The sequence below is a fragment of the Aulonocara stuartgranti genome (assembly GCF_965226115.1).
Source record: "Aulonocara stuartgranti genome assembly, chromosome: 20".
NCBI classification, from domain to species: domain Eukaryota; kingdom Metazoa; phylum Chordata; class Actinopteri; order Cichliformes; family Cichlidae; genus Aulonocara; species Aulonocara stuartgranti.
In genome coordinates this window covers 19,871,478-19,893,731 of record NC_138956.1, presented here as the reverse complement: position 1 = coordinate 19,893,731, position 22,254 = coordinate 19,871,478, and the positions used below count along the sequence as shown (strand labels likewise).

Sequence of the window (22,254 nt, the reverse complement as noted above, 5' to 3'; positions counted from 1 at the left end):
GCTAAACATGAGAGGTTTTTGGACAAAGTTTGTGTTTTTTCCATTGTTTAAGCACTGCTTCCAGCCAAGAGTGATACCATATATGCCCTATAGCTGCAGAAAAGGCTAACATTGTTATCTTTTTACAAAAAAACAGCTAAACATAAGAGGTTTTTGGACCAATTTTGTGTTCTCCATTCTTTAAGCACCGGTTCGAGCACCGGTTCGAGCACCGTTTAAGCACCGGTACCGTTTCAAAAGTACCGGTTTGGCACCGGTATCGGATAAAACCTAAACGATACCCATCCCTAGTTGCCACCACATAATGCAGTTTTTGTAGGTCAAAGTCATTGAGTGTATTTCTGTAGGATCAAGTTGCAGTTTTATTCATAATCAGCACTTTTGATAAAGTGCTTTCTGTATCATTTCTGTGGCTTTGTAAAAAATTGGTCCAGATTTTTAGACCATAATGTGGTGAAGAGTGGAACATTTTCTGGGGGACAGACTGGACACAGAGTGGCTCACCTGCGACAAACAATTATGACGACAGTGATGGCAATAATAAAGACAACCCCTGCAGCAGATGAACCAATGATGAGGGGGAGCTTCTCTTGAATAATGGAGTTATATTCTTCTACAGGTGAAAAGACAACAAACCACAAAAATGTCAGTAATTTTTATATTTAGACTTATATATTAGGCAGCACACAGGGTATGAAATAAGTCTGAATTTAGTTTGTCAGCAAATCTGATTCCTACCTTCAGTCATGGTTTGGAAGTACATTTTACCACTGAAGCGTCCAAATCCAGCGACAGTCCGAGCCCGGACCTGAAACACGTATATGGTTCCAGGCCTTAAACCTCGTATGACAGCAGTGTTGGTCTGACTCCTCGTTAGAGATGAGTTCCATTCTGCTTGGTTCTGAATAACACACACCAAAGACTTTAAATCAGGCAGATCTGTCTATAATTAAAACTGTAAGATTTTTGAGTACAATTTAAGAGTCAAAATGTTTCAGGTTCAGATGCCTTGAGGTGACTGCTTTTGCAAATTGGTGCTATATAAATAAAACTGAATTGAAATTAATTCAATCAGTTGGCACTGATGTACCTTCTCATAATACTGCAGTTCATAGTCCAGAATAACACCATTGGGCTGATCTGGCTGGGACCAGGACAGAGTGATGCTGTTAGGAGTTCTGCTAACCTGGTGGATGATGGACACTATTGATGGTGCTGAGAAAAAAACAAAGAGATCTGAAGGGTGTAGAAAACATGCTAACAGACATTCGAGCTACTAAAACAGAAGTTAATACTGAAATCACTGAAATATCACTAGAGTAACATCATGCCTCACCAGCCTGGTTGGTGGTGATGTTGACAGACGTGTACTGTGGTGAATAAGGACTCTGATCAGACACTCCATTGACAGCTTGTATTTCAAATGTGTACTGCGTGTGAGCCATGAGGTCGCTGATATGTACTCGGGTGTTGGTGAGTCCCAGCTGACGTGGGATAAACTGCACGTTGTCACCACAGCGGGTGCAGCCGCTGCGACCGCTGCCACAACTCTTACATATGATGTTGTAAACTACATCTTCTCGGCCACCACTCTCCTTTGGTGGACTCCACTCCAGTATCAGAGAAGTCTCATTTACTATGGAGATGACATTTTGTGGTGCAGATGGAACAGCTAGAAGACAAAGGGAAAACAGAAAATTATGCTAATAGTAATTACTGCCTGTTATAAGTTTTTTTTTTTTTTTTATTCTCAAGCTTGCACCTCACTAGCTAAGGATTGCAAGCTCTAGAGGTTTAGTACAGAGACTACATGTAAGAACATCAAGCAATAGAACATCTGTTTGTTCCGATAACCAGATTCCCACTTAGTGTATTTGCATTATCTGGAAAAAACAACAACCCAATTATCTACATGATGATAATGGAAACAAAGTATATTTTTTAAACGTATTACATGTCTTGTGATTGCAAAATAAATAAAAACTAAATACAATTAAAAATCTTCATTTTTGAATCTTCAATTCAAGGGGATCAATGTAGACTCTGGCAGAACATTCAATCAGTTATGCTCCTGCAGGTTGTTACAAAATTGATTGCAGTATCATTGGGTGGGGGGAGGGTCTACCCTTCCTATCTTGCCCAAATTCTGTTTGTGTTTGCCCTGGTCTATTGGATGGTGGCGTCAGTACTGCATCTTTTTCCGGAGGGTTTTTTGGGGGTGGGGTGTATTTATAGGTTGCATTGGATTTTATTTAGGGGCATCAGAGTACAGGGGGCTGAATACAAATGCATGCCATACTTATCAATTTGTTTGAAATTTTGAAAACCACGTATCGTTTTAATACCACTTCACAATTATGTACTACTTTGTGTTGTCACAGAGAACCCCCATTTCAATTCAATTTTATTTTATTTATATAGCACCAAATCACAACACCAGTTGCCTCAAGGCGCTTTATATTGTAAGGTATAGAACTGCTTTGAAATTCATATGAGCTGTTCGCACTAAAGTAAAAAGCACCATCACTTCATGCGGATACCCTCTCGGCGCCAGCTGCGGTCGCAAGGCTGGAGCCGAACAAAAACACCCTGATAACGACTGTGTTTAGTCTGTTCCTTCCCATTCCATGGAAGGCCACCTGGGTTGGCTGGAAGACTGTTTACTTAGCCTAGCAGAGCGAAGGACACTGTCTCAGCTGAACTCTGGACACGCACACACATACATATACACTGATATCCACACACTCATCCCCCCCTTCCTTTCCAAACGCCTTCGATGCTTATTCTCTTCCGATGCTGACGGTGGATCAAGGAGACCAGCGCACAGGCTGCAGGCCCGGATGTACTGTCTAAATCGGCTGTCTCTCACCCTTTACCCACCCCTGTTGCTTGTCATGTGTTTCTTTGGTGTATTAAGAGTTTTTTCATGTGCTATGTGCAGAGGTGTTTTTTTCTGTTCACAAACTGATCTCCCTGTTGGAGCTCAGTTTGGGGGGAGTTATTTTTTTCTCCTTATCTTTCATGTGGTGCATTTTTCCATTGTTATACCTCTCTGACCTGTCTTCCCCATGTGATGTTTTGTGTAATGTATGTATGGTCGGAGGGTAAGATGGCGCCGCCATTGCGTGCAATAGGTCGGCAGCCTTATGAAATTTCCCCTTGTGGGACTAATAAAGGTATATCAAATCAAATCAAATCAAAGGTAGACCCTACAATAATACATACAGAGACAAACAGAAAAACAATCATATGAACCCCTTTGAGCAAGCACTTGGGCAACAGTGAGAAGAAAAAACTCCCTTTTAATAGGCAGAAACCTCCTTCAGAACCAGGCTCAGGGAGGGGCAGCCATCTGCCATGACCGTTTGGGATGAGAGAACATTGAACTGATGAAGTGATGGAACATTGACAATGCTCCATCAGATCAGATTATTGTAGAAAAAAAACTGCTCTTTGCACCTTTCATACTACCAGTATCACTGAAACGACTGACACAGAAATCCTAGAAGCACTTGGGTATAAGATTAAGGATCCAGGTAGAGAAAGCTTCTCCACAGAGAGGGCAGCTGGAAGCCAAAATCAGAGAAGCCCAGAAGGATATCAATCGATGCAAAAGGGTTTCATGAGAGAGAGGTCCTGGATGAAAATAAGGTAAAATTGTGTTTTCAAAACCTAGGATTTAGAAACTGCCAAACAAAGGCTCACAGCTCTGGAAACTAAGCTGAAGAGATAAATCAGAGAAGAGAATGACCTGTTCTGCTAAGATGCATCCAGGGTGTACTCTCTACTACAAGGAAAAAATAGCACACGGGCAGACCCACCCACAACTGAAATTCACAAATAGCACAAATAACAGGGCTCCTCCTAGGTACTAATCCAAACCGGCTAACACAGGGCAGAACAATCCTGATCATAAAAAGAGCCCTACAAACTACTGGCCAAATACCTGTTTCTCCACAACATAGAAGCTCATCTCAGGCATCATAGCAACAGAGCTGAGTAGACACATCAGTCATTACATAAGGACAGCTCATAAAGGTATTGGAAATCACACTAGAGGACCAGAGTGTGGCCAAAAGGGCCGCACTCACCAGTAATGGTAGGGGTACTGGTGGGTGAAACTCATAAGCCAGGGGTGTCCAACTCCAGGCCTCAAGGGCCAGTCTCCTGCAGGTTTTAGATGTGGCCTTCATCCAACACAGCTGATTTAAATGACTAAATTAAACTCCTCGACATGTCCTGAAATTCTCCAGAGGCCTGGTAATGAACATTTGATTCAGGTGTGCTGACCCAGGGTGATATCTAAAACCTGCAGGACACCAGCCCTTGAGCCCTGGAGTTGAACACCTCTGTCATAAGCATTCCACTCTTCAAGTCTTATGATCAATGGAAAAATTACAGTAATAACTCATACTTATTCTCTCCAAGTCATTATTTTGACAAAAAAATTAGATATGACGGTGATTAGACATGCCGTGAGAGTGAAAAATGTGAGTTCCATGTTGACACAGTTCCTTCTTCTGATATATGGTTGAAAAAGACAGCCTCTAACCAGACCCCACTAAAGTGCAGGCGGTGCTAGACTGGCCAGTGCCACCAAACTGCAAGCACTACTATCATTGTTTCATTTGTGCTTTCAGTAAAATTGCCCTAACTTTAATCGAATTCCCTTCTCCAAAAGTCCAGTTATCATTTGATCTCTCTGAAGGACATTTCGCCACCACTTCTATCCTGTTGATGCCTGACCGCACCTGCCAGGTCATTGTCGAAGTCAATGGCTCTGACTCCAGTGTGTGAGCAGTCCTTTCTCACATGTGAGACGGTACACTGTATCTTTGCATATGCTCTTTCTAGGTGTCACTATGGATGATAAGGCAGCAGCATATACAGCTGCAGTATATGCCTTTGCCTACTGGTGGTGGTCAGAGGGCCCGGTGGCGCCAGTGTCTGGCAGCCTCGCCTCTGTCAGTGCGCCCCAGGGTGGCTGTGGCTACAATGTAGCTTGCCATCACCAGTGTGTGAATGGGTGGATGACTGGATGTGTAATGCGCTTTGGGGTCCTTAGGGACTAGTAAAGCGCTATACAAATACAGGCCATTTACCATGGAAGTGTGACAAATTGGTACAAACCATCCTGAGTAGAGAAGGCCATTTTCTATTTGGAATCTGGAGTCAAGGGAATTTGCCAGTAGCCCTTGGTCAAATCCAAGCAGTGCCTAATCGGTCTAGGAGCTCATCAACCCTGCATCATCACAAGTGAGGGAGGCCAAAATGGTGGAATTTGGCACCTCCAGGCCCAACTCATCTCTTTGGCAAGAATACCAGAGGTGCAAAACATCAGCTACTGGTAGACTGAGCAGTCAGCTGAGACTGCAAGACTAGGCTGACCAACCTGTGCACTGCTTGGATTGATTACAAGAAGACCTATGACTCGATGCCCCACACCTGGATTCTGGAATGCCTAGAACTATACAAGATCAACAGGACCCTAAGAGCCTTCATCAGAAACTCAATCAAGTGCGGGATCTACCAAGGGGATGCACTGCTCCCACTGCTATTTTGCATAGGCCTGAACCTCCTCAGTGAGATCACTCACAAGACTGGATATGGATAATGACTACAGAACGGAGCAATCATCAGGCACATCCTCTACATAGATGACATCAAACTATTTACCAAGAGTGCATGAGACATTGATTCACTGACCTGCACCACCAGGATATACAGCAAATACATTGGAATGTCGTATAGTCTGAAGAGGTGTAGTTGGATGATAACAAAATGAGGGAAGGTAGTCAGAACTGAGGGGAACGACTACCAGAAGGCAACATTGTAGACAGTGAGGACAGCTGCAAGTATCTGGGGATCCCACAGTTAAATGGGAACCATGAAGGGGTCGCTAGAAAAGCTGCAACCACCAAATACCTGCAGAGGGTCAGGCAAGTCCTGAGGAGTCAGCTGAAGGGTAAGAACAAAATCCGGGCTATCAACACCTACGCCCTGCCTCTGATCAGGTAACCTGCTGGCCAAAGGAGGAGATAGAAGCCACTGACATCAAGACCAGGAAGCTCCTGACCATGCATGCTCAGTGAATACCTCAGGCAGCAGAAACCCAAGAAAGAGGAGGAACCATTATGGAAGGACAGGTCCCTGAATGGTATGTATCACCGGCAGATAGAGGAAGTGGCTGACATCCAGAAATCCCACCAGTGGCTGGACAAAGCTGGACTGAAAGACAGCATAGAGGCACTAATCATGGCAGCACAGGAACAGGCTCTGAGCACAAGATCCATTGAGGCTGGGGTCTATCACAACAGGCAAGACTCTAGGTGCAGGCTGTGTAAAGATGCCCCTGAGACAATCTAGCACATACACAGCAAATCCAGCATGTCCAAATTAACACTGTCAGATTTGATTTCAACACTATTAAAGTGTCTATATGGGTCCACACCAGAGAGTGTTAATTTAACTCTTTTTGGAGAGTTGGTATGTTAACTCTGATTTAGTGTTAAACACCAAATCTGTCTGGAGTTGATAATTTAACACTTACTAATGCTAACTAGGTGTTAAGAGTTTATATATTAACTCTCAAAGAGTATTTTAGTTTAACTACGTAAGAGTTATCTTCTAATTAATTCTAAAAAGCGGGAATTTTACTGTTCTGAACTTCTAGAAATTTCTTTTGGAAATAAACATTTACTAAAAAGATGCAATTGTTTTTGAAAAACATTTATTCTGAACTGTGCACCACAATTTCAAAACATTTTCTGAAAAATGTAACAGTGTACATGTTCTCACTTTCATTAGAATTTTGTTTATCAAAAGGTCTGACATAGGTGAGCTGGTAAATGCAAATAACAGCATTATCATCACTTATATCTTCAACACAATATGCATGTCCTTCATTCATCACTTTGTGGAACTTCAGCACACTTCTGCTCTCCCCCATATTCCATCTTCACAAGCATATCCTATGTGGAGAATGAATAAAAATTAGTTGACACTAATTAATGGCACAAATAATCCAGTAATCAATTGCAGCACAGTAAAAAAAAAAAGAATCCTTTTTGAGCCATTACTTGTGTAAAGTATTTTCCCAAAAGACAAGGACACCGGCAACAGGTAATACTGAACTAAATGTAAAACCTCAACCTTTTTCATTTTTACCTAAACCGTGTGCACAAAACTCTGGAGGGATCTAAATGATAACGTAGAACCCAGTCAGGATATCTGCTACTACTGTTTGCTAGTTTGTTTGTTTTTTTATGAGAGATCGTTTTCAGGCTTCAAGTAGCACCATTATACCAACATTTCACATTCTAGACATTGTTTTAGGTGTATTTGACCAAAAGTTTGACTGAAAATTCACATGCAAGCTTTTTTCAAGGCTGTAGTATTTGCCCGCAAACAATACCTTTCACACAGCTTTGTCTCAACTCCAAAGAGCCACAGAAGTAAAAGCTAATAATAATAATTGAAACAATCTTTGAAAAAATGACTTACCAAGCATGGCAAACAACTCAAATATGTAGAGCAAAATGTTCTGAAACGGCTTCACTTCAGCTTTGATTGGAGCCTATGGTGCTGGGGGCGGAGTCTGTGAATTTACTCTATTGGTGTCATAGCCCCTGTAGGAGTTCAGAGTTAAGAGGTCAAGAGTTAATGTTTCCATTGTAACACCTCCAGATTTGACATAGAAACCCTCATTTTTAACACTCGATTTTAACTACTATCATTTTACACCTCAGAGTTACATTAAAAGAATGCGACTCTACTTAGAGTAAAATTAACTCTACTTTTGCAAGAAGACTACTAACACCAAAACATTTAACACTTTTGAATTTTCTGTGTAACAGCAGGGTTCAAGATGCTAGCAGGGCATACATGGAATGCCATAACCAAGTGGCCAGCATAGTATACAGAAACATCTGTGCCAAGTATGGCCTGGAAGTCCCGAGGTCAAAATGGGAGACGCCCCCTATGGTGGTGGAGAATGACTGAGCTGAGATCCTGTGGGACTTACAGATACAGAACGACAAAATGGTGGTGGCTAACCAACCGGACATAGTAGTGGCAGTCAAGCAGAAGATGGACGTAGTGATAGATATAGCAATACTGAATGACAGCAACATCAGGAAGAAGGAACTGGAAGAAGTTGGAGTAGCACTGCCAGGCTGTGCCAGGCACCTTTCTACCTTTAAAACCCGGAGAGCAGCCAAATGGCTGGTAGGCTTTTAGCTAAGCTTTAGCTTCAGCCAAGTGGAAGCTAAATTGGCTAGTCATTCATATGTAAATTAGGTTGTTACCTGGGAATTCTAGAGGGAGGGGAGTGGGGGTGTGTGATTGAGGGGGTGGGGGAGCTGCTAAAAGCTGTGAACTTCCTTTTGTGTTTCATCTTGATGCATTCTCAATCATCCAGGGAAATAAATCTCCAAAAGTCACCAACTTGGAGTGTTTCAGTTTGCCATCTTAGGGAGAAATCAACACACATGGGTGTATGTCCTTTGTTGCTGAGATTTATTGATAAAAACAGTACAAAAAACCAACCATTTGTACACATATTTACAAATAATAATAAAAAGTGAGTGAGTACATTTCAGCATTTTCTTTTTTTTTTTTTTTTTTTTTTTTCTTTTTTTTTAAATGACATCAGAAACAGCAGTATGCGACATTACGTGATGGCAGAGCTTCAGTTCATCCTTTGTCATTTTTTTTTTTTTTTTTTTTTTTTTTTAATAAATAGGACAGGGGGAATGAATGAGAGAGAGAGGGGGAGAGAAAGAAAGAAAACCAAAGAGGAGAAGAGACGGTGAGAAGGGGGGGGAAGAGAGAGAAAAAAAAAAAGAACTCCTGGGTCACCTGTATGGAGAAAAAAAAAAAAAAAAAAACAAACAAAAAAAACAAACAGAGGAGACAGCAAACAACAAAGAGCAACATAATAATAGAGAAAACAAAGCACCATCACAATAAACTAGCTAGTCATAGATATCAATATTTACTAAATAATAAACGATATTGTGCAGCACGCAAGATAGACAGCGCACAGTGTGCTTTGAGGCAGCAGCCAAGAAAGCTTTAGTCCGTGTCTGTGAATACCCATGTGTGCATACCTGTGTGGATCAGCATGCTTGCATTCCAAAGGTTTCTCCATGTAATGATCTGCTAGGGAGTGTGGGGGGGCCACAGCCCCGTCCTCCAGGGTGTGAAGCGGGTATGGAGGAGATCAAAACTCCAGACATCCAGAGGCCCCCAGAACACAAGAGACCATGGAAGACCAACAGAGGGGCAGCCGCGCCACTGTCCCAGTAAGAGCTGAGGAGAGTCCCAGATGAGGGCTCGCCCAGCAGCCGCGGAGCAGAAGTCAGGGGGAGTTTTCATTTCAGCATTTTCAACATTATACCAGTGGTCTGATTGATGCCACAATGGAGCAAATCGAGCAAAGACTGATAAGTTCGCTGCAATTTCCAGTGTGTGGGGATCATTTGTCACCAACTGCATCACGTGCTACAACCCTGGTCTACATATCACCGTTGATGAACAGCTTTTCCCATCAAAGACTCGGTGCTGTTTCCTGCAGAATATTGCAAGTAAACCTGACAAGTTTGGGATCAAGTTTTGGGTGGCTTGCGACCTAAAATCCAAGTACCATCCAGTACTATCCATTTATCTTATTTCTTAGGTGTTTTCAACCTCTGCTGCCACGCTGACGGCGTATGTGGCCAAACGGAAGAAGACAGTCTATATTCTTAGCAGCATGCACAGCGTGGTTCAGACTGATAACACTATCAAAAGGAAGCCAAACACTGTCACCCTTTACAACAAAACAAAGTGTGGCGTGGATGTGATGGACCAGATGGTTCGGGAGTACACTGTCCGCAGAGGAACACGGCGCTGGCCAGTTGCCGTGTTCCTGAAAACACCTAAGAAATAAGATAAATTGTTATTTCCATAGCCCTTTTACACACAATGAAACACATAAACATAGAACCACAAAAGACCTGCAACATACCTGAGTGGTGAATTCATTGCGATCTGTCTGTCTAGTGGATTGAGGAATTTTCCTGCGAATCTTGTTGACTGTGCCAAGGATGGTGGTTTTCCGTCTAAGAAGTTTTTGCGCAAGTGAAAGCGATGTGAAAAAATTGTCCGTGGTAACATTTCTGCCCTTGTCTAGGAATGGTTCCATCAGCCTCATTACTACATTTTCAGAAAGTCTCTCCCCAGTGGGACGATTGGGGTCCTTGCCAAGATATGGGAAGACATTGCAAATGTACTTGGATTTTAGGTCGCAAGCCACCCAAAACTTGATCCCAAACTTGTCAGGTTTACTTGCAATATTCTGCAGGAAACAGCACCGAGTCTTTGATGGGAAAAGCTGTTCATCAACGGTGATATGTAGACCAGGGTTGTAGCACGTGATGCAGTTGGTGACAAATGATCCCCACACACTGGAAATTGCAGCGAACTTATCAGTCTTTGCTCGATTTGCTCCATTGTGGCATCAATCAGACCACTGGTATAATGTTGAAATGTACTCACTCACTTTTTATTATTATTTGTAAATATGTGTACAAATGGTTGGTTTTTTGTACTGTTTTTATCAATAAATCTCAGCAACAAAGGACATACACCCATGTGTGTTGATTTCTCCCTAAGATGGCAAACTGAAACACTCCAAGTTGGTGACTTTTGGAGATTTATTTCCCTGGATGATTGAGAATGCATCAAGACGAACACAAAAGGAAGTTCACAGCTTTTAGCAGCTCCCCCACCCCCTCATCCACACACCCCCACTCCCCTCCCTCCAGAATTCCCAGGTAACAACCTAATTTACATATGAATGACTAGCCAATTTAGCTTCCACTTCGCTGAAGCTAAAGCCTAGCTAAAAGCCATTTGGCTGCTCTCCGGGGGTTTAAGTCTAGGCGAGTGGCTCTAGCAGATCCCACGAACAACATCAGACATCTCTGTCCAGAAGAGCGCAGTCCTAGGAACAGCAAAGATACTGTGCAGTACCCTCAAGTTTCCAGGCTTATATGATAAAGACCCCCCACAGAGGAAATAGGGGAATTTTGGTTTTCACCCTTAATATAACCGGTATAGTATTTATTTCTCCAGTATGGATAAATGGGCCTGATATTTGTTTGATTTTATAAGTCTATTTGTTATTATAATTATTGTAATATTATATAATTATAATTAATAAATGGTAGATGAAATAAAAAATAACAAGTTCATTCCATACCATGTGAATACAGAACTATTTTCAATACTTCTCAAGACAAACAAACACCCTATTCAGGATTAATTAAAGGCAGACATTCTTCAAATAATACACATTTCGACCTATTACATCTATCCCACCAAAGTAGCCATAATTCCGATTCAGTAAAAGGACTAGATGTTACAATCCCTGATAACGCATTGCTTTAAATGGAGAAAATCTTGAGGGATGGCTGTTATGAAGAAAGCACTTATAACAAACAACTTAATCTCAACAAATTTTACACTTCACAGAGGTACAAGACAAGGGTGCCCACTCTCACCCTCATTATTTGCACTTTTCTTTGAACCATTAGCAGCAGCAATCCGTCAGAACGTTAACATCATAGGCATTCACACCAATAATACACCAATAAACACATAAATATAAAAAAGTTTATATGCAGATGATGTACTCCGGTTCCTACAAAATCCCAATAAATCAGTTAAAGAACTAATCCAAATCACTAATACATACTCCCAAATCTCTGATTATACAATAAATTGGAATAAATCTACCACTTTAATAATAAATGGAGATACCCATTCTTATACATGACAGATCCCTCACCTACCACCTACTACTGGCATGATCACATACCTAGACATACAATTCTCCCCCAAACTGTCAGAGCTGTTCCACTGTTTCACTCCTCTATTGAAAACAATAAAAGATGACTTAAACCGATGGATGACAAAACCACTTTTAATTTTAGGATGTACTAACACCATAAAGATCAATTACGTATTCACAATGATCCCTATTCAACCCACAGCAACTTTTTTCACCACTTTGGACACAATAATAATAACATCATTCTAATGGAAAAATTAAAAATTCCAGATACTGCCCACTGCAAACCTTGGCTTGGGACCCTCCAAAAATGGCCTGTATTTATATAGCGCCTTTACTAGTCCCTTAGGACCCCAAAGCGCTTTACATATCCAGTCATCCACCCATTCACGCACACATTCACACAAAAAGGTGTCTATACCTTTGGATTAAAAAAAAGAATACTCTGCATCTCGCTACAGTATTTTTAAGGTCAAAACAAAAGAAAAGAAAAAACAAACAAAATAAAAATGGTTTGCAGACAGATAAGAGACCCTAGAAGACTATCATGCTTTTTGTCACATGTCAGAGGACCATTCAAACAGTTCTCCTATCCTCCAACACAATAACAACTTTCAAACCCCCAGCCCAAATATCACCAGTGTGATATGGGCCATACTTCATGCTGGTACTGGGACCTGGGCCAGCCTAGGCTCCACAGTGTGGGGCCCACATCTGTCCCATGGTACATTACATAATTGGTGTGGAGTAGTGTTGTTCAAAAATAAAATTAGGTTCCCAATGAAGGTTTTCAGTGGGAAAGAACACTGTGGCTTGCCCACAAAAAGCCCACAAAGAGACTCAAAAGGCAAAATTGCTCTAGGCCTGACATGAGCTATCTCACATGAGGTCTACATTTTCTGTGGTAATGTTTGCTGGAAGATAGCTGCTGCACGGTTGTAGCTAATGGGAATCCTCCTATGCACTTCTTGACTTACTATCCATTACAAATATGTAATTAATTAATTTCTATTAATCTACTACTTGTACATTACATTCCTAATTCTAATGACATATTTTAAAGGTATAGTGTGTAAAATCTCACCACTGGATGTGAGTAGATTGCAGATTGTAGTCAATTGAATTCAGTTTTCTTACTCCTCCCAATTCAAGTGCAAAATCCTAGCTATTGTGGCTGGTGCAGGAAAAACACATTTATGATCACATTTAGTGGCCAGCTGCTTTGCATTTCCCCATAATAGTCACAGCCAGTTGGCATGTCTCTACTACTCTTTGTGTATAAAAACATTTCTGTACACACTATATATTAACATGATTGAAGAATATTTGGCCAAAGATCTGAAATAAGAAATTATTTGATTTTTTTTTTCATTTTGTCTTCGTACCCTCATCCCTAACTGTTCATAGTAGATGGCTGCCCACACACACAAATATCAAATGGTCATATATAGTTTCAGAGAGTTATTTGTGATCTTCATATTAAAAACAACGTATGTGGCCGATCTCTAGCTACATACATATGGACTATTTCCATCTCAACCACTATATTCAAGATAGCAGGGCAACATGTCAGCTTCTAAAATCAGGCATCCCTTCCTCTTTTTTAATAATTAATTACTTCTAAATTAATGAGAAGATGTAATTACACACAACTCAATGTATACATAGAGCAGCTTTAATTTGTCAAATAATCTAGTGTAGGTTATGAATAATCATTTTTTCGCAACTTTGTTCACATGGATCAGCTTCATTTCATTTTTCCTCTTCTGTTTCCTCTCATCCCAGCTGGAGTCAGTCTCAGTTGTCACAGGGCTCGAGGCCGGGTACACCCTGGCCAAAACTGATATCAAAGTCGGGGCTGTATCAAGACACGAGGACTAAACCCCAATTCAACCAGACCCAGAACTGATCCTGAATTAAAACAGGACTACAACAGTTCAAAATCAGGACTACTGAGGAATTAACCAAGACAGAACCAGAATCAGAACTAGATGATAGTAGCACTAAAAATCATCATATACCTGCACTACACTTGTTTTTTTAATTCTACCAAAGTCCACTATTTAGATTGAGAAAAGTGTATATAATTATTTAGCAAACAAGCCTGCATAAATGTAGAATTTGAAAAATAGCAAACCAAAAAAGAAACACAAGGTACAAGCAGTGTTGGGGAGTAACGGAATACATGTACCGCCGTTACGTATTTAAAATACAAAATATGAGTAACTGTATTCCGTTACAGGTACCGTTTAAAAAGGTGGTATTTAGAATACAGTTACTTTGTTGAAATAAATGGATTACACGGCGGTACTTTCCTGTTTCATATTGTGGCGGGTCAGGACTGTTTCGGTTTTGTTTGACAGTAGTTCCAGGCGGCAGCGTTGCAGTTGCCATGGTTACAGGGTGACGCTCTCGCTCTGCGTGTTTCCTGGGTGAGAGAGCGCCTTTTTGTTGTTGTTGTTGTTGTGCTAAGCTAATAAGCATAATGCAGAATGTAGCATCATGGGCAGTGTAGCCCGTGCTGCAGGGAGAATGGACTGCCATACTCGTTATGTGTCTGTGAGTGCGAGGTGGGAGAAAACGGGAACTGGAAGCATGTAAATATAATAATAACCACTGCAGCCAAGAAGAGTGCCTGACGAGCCTAGTTGTAAGTACGCTATTAAAACTCTGTACGCTTTGTTCGTGTTTTCCGAAACAATAAGTTCCGTTGGAGCAGCCTGTCAACGCCTCTCTCTGTCTCTCGCAAGCAGAGTTGACCCACACAACAAAGTAAAGCTATTTTTCGCCTAGGAGCCCGACACGAACCCGTATTATTCAGAGGTCCCTTTACTACGGTTCGGAGCCGCGGACCTTCAGTAACAGTAATAAATCACACAGCAATAGTACATTCACGTAGTTGTGAAATGCATGATAATATGTTAAGTAATCCAAAGTATTCAGAATACGTTACTCTCATTGAGTAACGTAACGGAATACGTTACAGAATACATTTTAGGGCATGTATTCTATATTCTGTAATGGAATACATTTTAAAAGTAACCTTCCCAACACTGGGTACAAGATACATGAGCACCTATGATACGGTGATACTTTTGGTAAACAAGAGTAAAGAGAGAAACTATCTGTATTTCTTAATTGCAAATGGCACCAAATTGTATTCAAACTGAGCCACACTTATGGAGCTCCACGATTCTCTTCCTGGTGTTTTGGTTGACATCTTGATGTTCCCATGTCACAGAAACAGGCTCTGTGTTTTGCCTTATATGCATCCACAGGTGTGCCACCAATTTACTCACATGGGCTCTACTAACCTATCAGAAGCTTCTTCAGTTCAGAATGGAATCGTCTGGAGTTTTCTTATTAATTAACAATAAACTTAGTGTACATGTACTCCTAATTTTGATCAAAGTGATAAAAAATAGACAGCTCTGTCTCTCTTTATTCTGACATTTAACTAATTCAAAAGATGTTTCAATATTTATCTAAAACAAAAGTTTACTTTAAATTGATGTTGTACAGTAAAAATGTTTTCTCCTTAAAGTGTATGTAAATATCTGGTTACAAATGTGAATATCCTGCTGTGTACTGAAATCCCTCTTGGTTTGCATAGAAATATACTGAACAACATACAAAGCACAATATATAAAATAACATTTACCTGAGTTTTTTCTTTGAAAGAACCCTCTAATGTCCATTCTTATATTTCAGTACATAACTGAAACCGATTTAGTCGGGGAGGGTAAGAACTGAAAATATGAAATAAACACACGTAAGCTAAGACTCTCTAAAAAAAATAGCATTTGTTCGGCTTTTCATTTCACCATTTGTTGATTCACTTGAACAGCAAGTAACGTAATATTGGTCAAGTGATCAGTTTGATATCAATCTTTCGTGATACACCGTCATATTTACATTATTTGTACGGTACGAATGATTTGCTTTGGTACCTGGTCAAACTTAAGCTCTCCTTAGTATGGCTGGCTCCATTTCTCCAACAGCACACTCACAGGTAGCAGCTGCCCCGCCCTCTCGCTCAGTCTTAGTGCCTGAGCTCGGATCATACCAATATCAGGGGGGATTCACGCACAGTCGTAAATTCCCACAGTGTGCACTATGCGCTTCGAATATTGCTTGCACTTTTTGTTTTATACAAATTATACTCCAAAAGACCCCGGGCTTCTGACAAAAAGACCCGGGCTTAAGCCCAGTAAGCCACCCCCACGCTCTGCCCCTGGTATACATACTGGTACAAGGCATCTGTGGAGGGTCAGATTCAGTGCGATAGTAGCCATTGCGACAGACACAGTTAGTTGCTCCCTCGCTGGTGGTCCGGCTGTTAATGGGACACTGTAAACATTTGTGGTCTCCCTGAGCAGCCTTGAAGAAGCCTGTAACACATGCTGTGAGGGGAAACACATAGTGGTTAAATACATTTAAAAATGTGCAGAGAAAGGAAAGAAGAAACAATTAGGAACAAAATGCATACCATACAAGTACAGTATAATTTCTTATGAGCCACAACTACAGATTAAGATAGTTTGTCTGAGCTATTTCCAACGACTTTGCTCAGAAAGTAAATGTTTTATCATTATAGCCCGCATGGTGGCATCTAATAAATGGACTGAAATGACTATAGACTCCACCACTGTAATAAAAAGGAAACCATTTTAAGCCTGAAAAGCAAATTCTCTTTCATTTGAGAAAAAAAAAGTAAGCTAAGAATTTCTTACCCATAAAAAAGTTATCCAAAAATGAACGACTATTTATATGTGCGAAACTGTTAATCACATTCGATTTTATCTAGCACACAATCTCAGTCTCGGTTTTCCTCCACAAAGGAGGAAAACATACCAGCATGCTTAGTTGTATGCATCAACTGTTACAACATGTTACAATCAATAAAAAAAGAAGAGAAAAATACAAAGACTGGAAGTAAAACAAAATATGAAAACAAGAGAAAGGCTCTTAGAAAATAAACTAAAAGGAGAGTAATGGAAAACTACTAAAGACAAAGAGAAGGGGGGCTTGTGTCATGGTAGGTATTTTTGGTTGATTTTCTCCAGACATTTAAGATTGTATTTTTTAGCCTCTGTGTTTCCTCCAGCCCCTTAAACTTATGGACAAAGGATGTAAGCAAAATGAATATACAGTGAACCCTTGAACACTGAATAAAACAAAAATGCTGCATAAAAGCAATAAACACAAGCTTCAACAAGAATCACAAAAATATATTCAAAGAATATGTCAAATAACCCAAACCCCTGACTTACAAGAACCTTTCCAACTCAGGAAATCTAAACTCCACTTTAAGTTTTCAGTGTTCAATTTTACATCTCATTCTTCACAGATATAAACAAATCAGTTTGTTTTACTGTCACGGGCAAGCCATATGTGAATCATTAAGGACCCAAGATGCGGCAGCTCTGGTGCAAGTGAGTTTATTAATCAAATGTAGATACAAACAGAGATGGCAAGGGTGAGCATGAAACTAAGAAAACCTAAACTGGGAAAAACTAACAGAAACTAACCAGAAACAGAGATGCAGGTAGTCACAGGGAAATACACAGAATGATGGAGCGGAATAACGCAGACGAACCAGCAACTAACAGAGGTAGACATGAGGTTTAAATACACAGAAGGATAACGAGGGAATGAGACACAAAAGGAGTGCACAGCTGGGAGTAATCAGACATGATGAGACAGGGGGAAAGTAAACTGAACACACTGAGATCAGACACGGACCTTCAAAGTAAGACAGGAAACACATACACACGCAAGGACACAGACTCAGAGACGCGGGCGAACACAGAGACTAGGGATGGCTATCGTTTAGGCTTTATCTGATACCAGTACCAAACCGGTACTTTTGAAACGGTGCCGGTACTTAAACGGTGCTCGAACCGGTGCTTAAAGAATCAAGAACACAAACTTTGTCCAAAAACCTCTCATGTTCAGCTGTTTTTTGTAAAAAGGGTTATCCCCTGCAGCTATAGGGCATATATGGTATCACTCTTGGCTGGAAGCAGTGCTTAAACAATGGAAAAAAACACCAACTTTGTCCAAAAACCTCTCATGTTTAACTGTTTTCCACTTTTTCTTTGGTCATTTTAGCCTTTTTGGCCAGGGAGAAGGGAGTATCTGCCATTAAACAAGAAGACAGCCGCATGTAACTATGATGATATTTGCTAGTTCACTTTACATGCATTAATGTAATAACGTGGTTAGCCTACTCAACGTAAATTACACACGAACAACATTAAGCTACTCACGCAGAGAAGAACGGCTGCTGCTGCCATCATCATCCGTCATCATTTCTGCTACACTGGCAGGGCTAGGGGCCAGGACTCTCCTCTTCGGGTTCTTGGGGGATGATGCTAACTCCGGGTCCGATAACAGGCAACCCACCCGCAGTAGATGTGCTCGGTGTGAGGTCTCGCAGCAAGCTATCAAATACGGTGCATTTCTCGGCTTTTAAAAAAACGCTATGCGTCGCCAGGTGTTTCATCAGATTCGAGGTGTTACCTCCTTTGCACAGTATCACCTTAAAGCACTTGTTGCAGGCTGCTGAGTTTGCATCTTTTGCTGTGAAGTACAGCCAGACTTTGACCGCTTCGCTTTGGGCATTTTTAATCTGTAGCTCTGCTCTAAAAGAACGTACGTACCTGGGCCCGCCTATACTCGCAAAGGTAAAATGATTGGCTAGAATCCAAAGTGTGTGACATCTCAGGAAAAAAAAGCACCGAAATGAAGCACCGAAATGTTTGCTGCTTTTCGGTCTGGTTACTACCGTTTATGTCATACCGGTACCCATCCCTAACAGAGACCTTACTACACAAAAGGGGATACACAGGCAAGGATGACATCAAACAGAGGGAACACAACTAAACCCAGGGAAACCAAAACACAACAGTCATAATACATAAAACTATCAAAAGTAAAAGTACAAAAACCAAAAACACTGGGTCACCGACCCAGGACCATGACAGTTATAGCAGTCCTTTTCCTGCAATCGAGTCAACAAAATAGGTTTACCTCAAACTCAAAAGATCAAGAGGGTCTTTGTTTTCCTCTTTTAGTTGGCTTTTTTATTGGTCTTTACTCACAAGACCGTCAGTCCTTCTACAGGGAGTGCAGAATTATTGGGCAAGTTGTATTTTTGAGGAACAATTTTATTATTGAACAACAACCATGTTCTCAATGAACCCAAAAAACTCATTAATATCAAAGCTGAATGTTTTTGGAATAGACTAGAATAGAATAGAATGCCTTTATTGTCACTATACAGTTGTACAATGAGATACAGAGCATCTCCTACTCAGTGTAAACATGCTGGGGGGGGGGGGGGGGGGGGTACAGTTCTGCAGCGCTATGTACATATGGACAGTATTAACATATATATATATATAATGTACAATATACAAGACGTAAGTAATATGTAATAAATAGTGTTATGTATATACAGTTGAGTTATTGCACATAGAATTGGTATTGCACAGTGGTGGTCCATAGAGGAAGTGGGAAGTGGGGGGGGGCTGTGTTATCTGTGCATGTGTCAATTCAGGGTGGTTATCGCTTTGGGGAAGAAACTGTTTTTGAGTCTGTGGGTTTTTTGTGTTGATGCACCTGTAGCGCTTCCCTGAGGGAAGCAGGCTGAACATGTTGAAGCCAGGGTGGGAGCTGTCCTTGATAATGTTTGCTGCTCTGGTGAGGCAGCGGGAGGAATAAATGTCCATCAGGGAGGGGAGAGGGCAGCCGATGATCTTTTGTGCTGTCTTGACCACACTCTGAAGCCTCACTCTATCTGCTTTGGTGCAGCTGCCGTACCATACAGTGATGCAGTAGGTTAGCAGGCTCTCAATGGACGAGCGGTAGAAGGTCAGCAGCAGGTTGGAGTTCAGCTTGTACTTCCTGAGGACTCTCAGGAAGTGCAGCCGCTGTTGGGCCTTCTTGATGACCGCTGAGATGTTTCCTGTCCAGGAGATGTCAGCAGAGATGAGGACACCAAGGAACCGGAAAGTGTGGACCCTCTCCACACACTCCCCGTTGATGTAGAGGGGGGCCAAGTCGGTGCTGTGTCTCCTGAAGTCAACAATGAGCTCTTTGGTTTTCTTAGTGTTCAGTGCCAGGTTGTTTTCTGAACACCAGGCTGCCAGCTTCAGGACTTCCTCTCTGTACTCTGCCTCGTCTCCCTTCGAGATGAGTCCGACTACCGTGGTGTCATCAGCAAACTTGATGATGAGAGTGTTGTTGTGGGTCGAACTGCAGTCGTGGGTGTAGAGAGAATACAAGAGGGGGCTCAGCACACAGCCCTGTGGGGAGCCAGTGCTCAGTGTGCGAGTGGAAGAGAGATGACGGCCGAGTCTTACAGTCTGGGGCCGGTTTGTGAGGAAATCCTTTTTCCGGGCACATGTGAGAGGAGGGAGGCCAAGAGTGACCAGTTTGGTGATGAGGATGTCCGGGATTATTGTATTAAAGGCTGAGCTGTAGTCCACAAAGAGCATTCGGACGTAGCTTTGCCACTGCTCTAGGTGACTCAGCACAGCGTGGAGGGCTGTGGCGATGGCGTCTTCTGTGGATCTGTTTGCACGGTATGCAAACTGGTGGGGGTCGAATTCTGGGGAGAGGTAATCCTTGATGTGCTGAAGGACTAGTCTCTCAAAGCATTTCATGATTACCGGTGTGAGGGCCACAGGGCGGTAATCATTCAGGCTGGAGATGTGAGACTTCTTCGGCACTGGGATGATTGTGGCTGATTTTAGACAGGATGGGATGGCTGCCTGATCCAGTGAGAGGTTGAAGAGTCTGGTGAAGATGAGGGTGAGCTGGTGTGCGCATGCTGTTATTAGTACCTTGCCAGGTACTCCATCTGGACCGGCCGCCTTCCTGGGGTTCACTGCTAGGAGGACACGTCTGACCTCGTGCTCTGTTACAGTGAGTGGAGCGGTGCAGGAACCAGGTGAGGATGAGGATGGGAGCAGGGCTGAAGCAGATGAGTTTTGCTGTTGTGGTGTTTCAAAGCGGGCGAAGAAGCTGTTTATTTCCTCTGCCAGTTGCCCACTCGGGTTTTCTGTTTTTGCAGTGCTGCCTCTGTGGTTGATGATGTCTTACATTCCCTGCCACACCTCTTGTGTGTTGTTGCTGGACAGGTGGGACTCGATGTTCCTTTTGTGGTCTGACTTGGCTTTTTTAATCCCCCTTTTCAGGTCAGCTCGAGCAGCCCTGTACAGAGCTCTGTCACCTGACCTGAAGGCGGCATCACGGGCTTTGAGGAGTGAGCGGACCTCGCTGGTCATCCAGGGTTTTTGATTTGGGAAAACCCGAATGCTTTTGTCCACTGTCACATTTGCAGTACAGAACTTGATGTAGTCCAGTACTGATCCTGTGAATGTTTCTAGGTCCTGGTGTTCAAATATGTCCCAGTCTGTCTCTGTGAAGCAGTCCTGTAGTTTGGAGAGAGCATTTTCCGGCCAGGTTGTAACAGTCTTTGTGGTGGGTTGTAATTCCAGGTCATCCGTTTTTTGCACGAGGGATCTGGCGTTGGAGAGATAGAGGCTCGGCAGGGGTGGCTTGTGTGGTTTGTGTTTTAGCCTTAGCATAATGCCGGACCTACGGCCCCGCTTTTGCTTCCTCTCCCTCCGTCTGCGCCTCCGCCTAGTCCCGATAACAATCCACGGGGAGCCCGGTGGTCTCGCTATGTGATCTGGGATGTTGTGCGTGTGAAGAAAGTCCAGTGAAACGGATGTTTGATGCTGGTCACCGATGTCTATGAGGCTCTGGCGGATGTAGCAAACTTTGAAAGTAGAGCCGATAATGCAGAAAAAAATAAGAAAGACATACAAACTAAGCAAACTAAACAAAAAAAAGGAGTACTGAGACGGAGAGCCGTAAGCCGCTGCAACAGTGTGTGCCGCCATATTGCCAAAGTAGTTTTTAGTTTGTTTTTAGTTTTAGCTATTTTAGGGGGATATCTGTGTGTGCAGGTGACTATTACTGTGCATAATTATTAGGCAACTTAACAAAAAACAAATATATACCCATTTCAATTATTTATTTTTACCAGTGAAACCAATATAACATCTCCACATTCACAAATATACATTTCTGACATTCAAAAACAAAACAAAAACAAATCAGCGACCAATATAGCCACCTTTCTTTGCAAGGACACTCAAAAGCCTGCCATCCATGGATTCTGTCAGTGTTTTGATCTGTTCACCATCAACATTGCGTGCAGCAGCAACCACAGCCTCCCAGACACTGTTCAGAGAGGTGTACTGTTTTCCCTCCTTGTAAATCTCACATTTGATGATGGACCGCAGGTTCTCAATGGGGTTCAGATCAGGTGAACAAGGTGGCCATGTCATTAGTTTTTCTTCTTTTATACCCTTTCTTGCCAGCCACGCTGTGGAGTACTT

General features: G+C 42.0%; 1 protein-coding gene across 3 annotated transcripts in view; it reads right to left on the bottom strand.

The window, feature by feature from the left end:
* Positions 1–22,254, bottom strand: part of LOC309696398 (ephrin type-B receptor 2-like) — an 86,104-nt gene that overhangs the window by 25,552 nt on the left and 38,298 nt on the right. For 2 of the 3 annotated variants that reach the window (XM_082517610.1, XM_082517611.1), the window contains exons 4-8: positions 16,084–16,239; positions 1,337–1,672; positions 1,091–1,215; positions 739–901; positions 505–613 (exon numbers count right to left, since the gene is read on the bottom strand). In XM_082517610.1, coding sequence (XP_082373736.1) covers positions 505–613; positions 739–901; positions 1,091–1,215; positions 1,337–1,672; positions 16,084–16,239 — 889 coding nt within the window. The remainder of the gene's footprint in view (positions 1–504; positions 614–738; positions 902–1,090; positions 1,216–1,336; positions 1,673–16,083; positions 16,240–22,254) is intronic. The other variant, XM_082517612.1, reaches the window with a different exon arrangement.